The sequence below is a fragment of the Pelecanus crispus genome, chromosome 1 (genome assembly GCF_030463565.1).
Source record: "Pelecanus crispus isolate bPelCri1 chromosome 1, bPelCri1.pri, whole genome shotgun sequence".
Lineage (NCBI taxonomy): Eukaryota > Metazoa > Chordata > Aves > Pelecaniformes > Pelecanidae > Pelecanus > Pelecanus crispus.
In genome coordinates, this window is record NC_134643.1 from 23,412,593 (window position 1) to 23,418,592 (window position 6,000).

The window sequence follows — 6,000 nt, forward strand, 5'->3', positions numbered from 1 at the left end:
ACCGGGCTGTAACGGGGGGGCTTGAGGGGCTGACAAAGACAAGCTGCTGCTTTGCCAGAGCTCTGAAGTAGGCCCGACGGCTCTAGGTACATTTTCACGCCAAGGAGAGTTCAACCGCAGGTGTTGTTCTTAGTGTATCGCAAACGCAAGAGCAGCAAAACCCACGCCCCGGCACTGTGTGGTGCCCTCTCGTGTAAAGAGAAATGAAATAAACCCTCGAAGGAAAATGATTACTCTTTCATTTTTGCGGAGTAACAAGACCCCGGCGGGTCCCTGGCTGCCGGGCCGCACACGGGCCCGGGCAGCCCCCGGGCAGCCCCCGGGCAGCCCCACAGCCCCCAGGCAGCCCCCGGGCAGCCCCCGGGCAGCCCCACAGCCCCCGGGCAGCCCCCGGGCAGCCCCACAGCCCCCGGGCAGCCCCACAGCCCCCAGGCAGCCCCCGGGCAGCCCCACAGCCCCCGGGCAGCCCCACAGCCCCCCAGGCAGCCCCACAGCCCCCACAGCCCCCGGGCAGTCCCCGCAGCCCCCGGGCAGCCCCACAGCCCCCGGGCAGCCCCACAGCCCCCCGGCAGCCCCACAGCCCCCACAGCCCCCGGGCAGCCCCCGGGCAGCCCCACAGCCCCCCGGGCAGTCCCCGCAGCCCCCCAGGCAGCCCCCGGGCAGTCCCCGCAGCCCCCGGGCAGCCCCCACAGCCCCCCGGGCAGCCCCACAGCCCCCACAGCCCCCGGGCAGTCCCCGCAGCCCCCGGGCAGCCCCGCAGCCCCCGGGCAGCCCCACAGCCCCCCGGGCAGCCCCGCAGCCCCCACAGCCCCCGGGCAGTCCCCGGGCAGCCCCACAGCCCCCCGGGCAGTCCCCGCAGCCCCCGGGCAGCCCCTGCAGCCCCCTGGCAGCCCCCGGGCAGCCCCCGCAGCCCCCGGGCAGCCCCACAGCCCCCCGGGCAGTCCCCGCAGCCCCCGGGCAGCCCCCGGGCAGCCCCGCAGCCCCCCGGGCAGCCCCCACAGCCCCACAGCCCCCGGGCAGCCCCCGCAGCCCCCGGGCAGCCCCACAGCCCCCCGGGCAGCCCCCACAGCCCGCGGGCAGCCCCCGGGCAGTCTCCGCAGCCCCCGGGCAGCCCCGCAGCCCCCGGGCAGCCGGCAGCCCCGCAGCAGTGGCAGGCTGCTCTGAATATTCGCCAGTTTTCCTGCAGGGACCAGCACAGACTCAGCAGGATCCAATGAACTGAGCTTTTGAGCAACCTACTTTTTTTCTAAGCAGTGACTTCATTATACAACATAAACTGAATATAGGTTGTTTCAGCTTTTCTTCCTCAGTTTTTATTAGTTTTCCAGTTCATGGTAGAAAGCGATGGAGCAGGTGTCATCAGGAGCGTGCATACAAACCTGCACTTACCCGGGACTTATCAGGAACACAGAGCATTACAGATGGGACTTTTAGAAAGCTACTGACCATAAGCTTTTCCCATATTTCTTTCAAGAAAATATTACCATAAGAGACACTGTATTACTGAAATAGCTTCTAATTTATGTATTATCAATTACCTGTTCTTGGGTCTATCGTACATATTTACAAAACTACAACTAAGTCAAGTTCTGTCCATCTTCATGTGGTCTTTAATGTCAATGTATTGCACTGACAACGAGGATGCTAATCAAGTGGCCACTGTAGTATTTCGCATTTCTTGAATATTATCACTCTATTAGTTCCCTGCAGTCCACTTAGACAACTGGTAAAGATTCTGCATTGCCTTTTTTAATGTGTCTGAAAATGAAAAGGGGCCTTTCAGTAGGGGGGGTCCCGATTTAGATTCCAGTTGAACTGTGTTACGTTCAAGATGGTCACACAAGAGTAAAAAGTTTCAAAACCTGTGTTTAGCCTATGCTCTCAGGTGTTACCAGTGAGATGCTTGTCAGCTCTGTCATTGTAAAATGTAACTAAATCTTCTTGTAGCCGGGGCCAGCCATATCGTGCTTACCAGTTACTTGTTCCTACCGTTACTTTATTCCACTTTGATTCCAGCAAAAGTGACCAGCAGAGGGCTGCCTTCTTTTAAAATAATGGGAGAAAATGAGGTGGATTAATGAAACATTAAGCAAGGGAAAGTTTAGGTAACTCGAGAAAATGGCAGAGCGGGCGGTATAGAAAAATACATTAACGGTAGCCAGCTGGATTAAAACTGTTTTATGCCAGGTTTTGCACTTATTACAAAATATTTTTGCAATAACTCAAACATTTATACATGCTCGGCCAAGTTCGAACTTGATGTGAATAGCTGGAACAGTACAGAAAGGAGGCCTGTTAACACTGGGGTTTAAGTTCAACTCACAGTACAATTTAAAAGGAAATTAAGACTTTACATTTCACTTATAGTACATTCCTATTTACAAGATAGGTTTGGCATGAGAAGTATAATAATCTTTTTACAAATAATATGATAGCTATTTACAAGCATTTATGGTGTCTCCACTTCTGAGTGGCCAAAGTCAGCTGGGAGTCCCTCCTCTGCCAACGATAAACCTGATTTACTGAAATGATGCCCTCTTCAATATTCCCCACAAGGAGATACACCATGGGACGGTGGGTCGGAGTCATCCTCTGCGTACAGTTTTCATTGATAAGCAGCCACTGTTGTATCATACTCTGAGTTTCATGAGGCAAGAGTGAACCCTGGGTAATGAATTCCACTTGGCATTCAATGTTATACTCTTGGTCACCAAGTACTGTTCTCCTTTTGGACAGCTTTACTTTGACTGCTAAGGAAAAAAAAGGAAATATGTAAGTCACTCTGTTTACTCAAATACAGAAACACTACCAATGAAAGCCGGATGATTCCTTAAAAATACTATCATAATTTATGCTGATAGAGTACAGCAAAGCCTTCCCCAGCAGCAGTATACATTTTAAAATATTTTTTAAAAATAAAGGTTATGTAGTAGAGACTTTTTTTCATGGAATAGTAGAGAATTTTTTCACAAAGGTGAATAATGTATTTTTACCATCACCATGTATGTTAGACTTTGTGGATAATTAGATATTGTAAGCTGTTGGTGGTGTTCTTGTACCACGAGGCTGCCCAGCTTGCCCAAGCAATTCTCCTGAAACTCACTTTGTCCAAGTTGTGAACACCTCAGCAAAAATTGCTAGTAATGCTTGCTGATGGCACCCTTTTAGATATTCCCTTTTCATTATAGGCATCTACCTACCCCACTTGACTCCACCAATGCTTTTTAGCATGAAATTTCTTTATACTGCCTGATCTAAAGCCAGCCAAAGTCGCTGAGAGTCTTTGCACTCACTTCAAAGGGCTTTGCAGGAAGTTTCTAGGGCAAACTCAAAAGTATTGTCTGTCACTCCAGTAAGACAACACGAGGTAAGAATTTCTTTTACTGATATGATTTTCTGAGTCTCCTTTTCAGTAAGCTATGTATCACCAACAACTCATGCACACAAGTAACAAGGACACGCCATTCACTGGTGGAACAAACAAAGCTTTACTTTGGGTTTAACCACTAATAAAAGGCAAACCTACTTGTTTGGCTGCTTTTGCCAGAAATATTTTCCATAAAGCATGTTGTACTGCAATGTAGCCAACTAGACAGGAACAGAAAGGCTATCTGGTTATAAAATAGACCATTAATAAATCTTTCATGCAAAATAAGCCCTCCTTATATTTTGATTAGAAAGAACATATTCTGATAAACAACCTAAAGTTAAGTCAGCAGCCAAACTCTTAGGATTAAGGCTTTGAAATCCCAGCAGAAACTGTCAGTTATTTTAGAAGGGGAGCTGTTAGTCTCTTTAATAGCAGCCATATTAGCAAGGACTTACCGAAGTTACTGTCACAGAAAGCTTCAAGAACTCTTTTGTGCGTAAAGAATTCCTCCACTGCTGGGCAGGCCTGGCAGGCAGGCTTTGGTAGGACTGGTAAGAAATGACAAAGTTTCACTGTTATCTTTTAGAATCTTTTGTATTAGTTTTCTGCTGTCAAAGCTGAGAGCCCACTGTTTAACCACAGGGATGACAGGGAAAATACACAATTGGTCGGTGATAACGTAAAGGTCTGCACACTTCTCTGAAAACATGGCTAGGGATGAAAAGAAGTTTCATTTTCCATGCCCATTCAGTCCTTGTTCAGACCAACAAGTTCAATGATCAGCATCAAATACAGCATCAAATACAGTATTGTTTTTACTGTAGCTGAGGTGGGTGGGGAAGGGGTTAGGTGGATGGTTCTATCAGTGATGCTGCCTTCAGCTGCACTAGGATTGTGAATATATGAATTCGGGTGTGCCATTTATCCGTGATAAGGGCCATTAATAAGTCTATAAAGAGACCTCAAAATAAAGCAAATACAGTGTGTTGTCGGGGGTATGATACTGCCCATAGCCGTGTGCTGGGTGATAATCGCTCGATCTAAGCGTAGCCTATCTACACTTATTTTATTGAAGCGATGCTGATTTACACCATCTGAGGTCTCCTGCAGCTTACACTGCAAGTACTAGCACTTCCCCTGCCATCTGGACAAACAGGATGAAGCAGTACGGATAGACAGGACTCCATTTACAAAATCACCGGCTGTCTGGGAACAGTGTCCCTTGTATCTCCTTGATTCCCAGGAACACAGAGTAGGGCCACCCTCCCCTCCGGCATCTTCCAGCTACCTTTCTGCAAGTATTTATATTCCTTTGTAAGAGATGCCAGGCACATGTCCTCGTCCGCAGGGAATCGATCGCAGTCCAGACTGTCAGGCCAGGGGTGTCCGTGGCAGGCGAGCACGGGGGCACAGCTGTCACGGACGGCAACACACATGCTCCTACAAGGGTGGATAAACCTGTCGCCAGAGGAAATACCAGGATCAATCAGTTAAACTCACTCAGTGATAACAGAAACTATTGCAACAGTGATTTCTGTGCAAAGACATCGTCTTGGCTGATACTTAACATCCTTCAACAATAATATAGTTCTAGAAGCGGCAGCTGTGCGAACTGTGAGTGGTCTGTACATGGACTGGACTGTGCTTACGGGATTAAGTCACAGTTTTAAAAAAATGCTTTCATTGCAACCTGAGAAAAGCTTCAGCGAGAGCCCGATTCTATTCGTAATACGTGTGTCAACCCTAAATTAACAAGAATAAAATTTCAACTGTAACAAAATAAAACATGATATTCTTTGACAACAGCATTCATTTCCCCAAAGCAAACTGAAGTTGAAGCAGAATAGGTTTTCAGTACTTTTCTTTCTGATAAGTATGAAAAAGTTAGCAGAATTATTTCAGATGAAGTGGAGATCACCCTTAGATTACGATAAACATGCATTTCATTTGATCCCTGTTTTGGTAAATAAAGGCTGGAGTTTTGTACTGTGCTGTGGTACTTACGTATCTAAACAGATGGGTGCAAACAGGGAGCACAGGAATGTCCTCACGTGAGGGTGACAGTCCGTGTGCGCAAGGTGCTGCCAGGTGGTGGATTTTAGGATAACCTCTGCCATGCTTGTGTGTCCCATCAGGTTAGGAAGCCTCATTTCAGAGTACCCAATCTTGTGGCACATGTCCATCTCCTTGGGTATCACTACACATTTCGTGGATAATCCAATGTCAAAGCCTGTTGCCGCTCTTAGGAAACCACTCAGAGCAAAAACAAGTATTTTTGCGATCAAGAACATCTTCCAGTGACTCCTGGGCGGCTGAGCAGGGAGCTGTCAAACCCCCCAAGTGCAGGGGCACACTGAAAACCTTGTGGCTTATATACCCCAAGAGCTTAATAAACCATTGGTTATCAACTGCTTATCAAATCACTCGCGACAAGACCAGGTCTTATTGCCTATTCAAGGGATTGTTGTGATAACCAGGGAGGTGGAGACAAAAGTATAGAAGTAAGTTCCCTTAAAGACGGCAATTTGGTATAGCCTTTCACGTGTCCCACGGTGTCAGTTGCTGCAGCGTGCTATGTGGCATATTAAATTTTGACACCTAGAAGGTTTGTTATGTGCTTTCTAAAACAA

At 48.1% G+C, this 6,000-nt stretch overlaps 1 protein-coding gene across 1 annotated transcript; it reads right to left on the reverse strand.

The window, feature by feature from the left end:
* Positions 1-2,439: 2,439 nt before the first annotated feature.
* On the reverse strand, positions 2,440-5,661 carry LOC104028278 (secreted frizzled-related protein 2). The gene is made up of 4 exons (XM_009479273.2): positions 5,375-5,661; positions 4,659-4,828; positions 3,826-3,918; positions 2,440-2,750 (listed from the first exon to the last, which is right to left on the reverse strand). Exons 1-4 carry the CDS (start codon positions 5,659-5,661, stop codon positions 2,440-2,442), a joined length of 861 nt encoding a protein of 286 aa, XP_009477548.1.
* Positions 5,662-6,000: the final 339 nt, after the last annotated feature.

Excerpts from the sequence above, each read along its gene's own strand:
- LOC104028278 (XM_009479273.2), bottom strand. The coding sequence starts at position 5,661 with ATGTTCTTGATCGCAAAAATACTTGTTTTTGCTCTGAGTGGTTTCCTA. Across the intron at positions 4,829-5,374 it reads GCACCCATCTGTTTAGATAC|GTTTATCCACCCTTGTAGGA; the intron begins GTAAGTACCACA and ends CTCTGGCGACAG. Across the intron at positions 3,919-4,658 it reads ATATAAATACTTGCAGAAAG|TCCTACCAAAGCCTGCCTGC; the intron begins GTAGCTGGAAGA and ends ATTTCTTACCAG.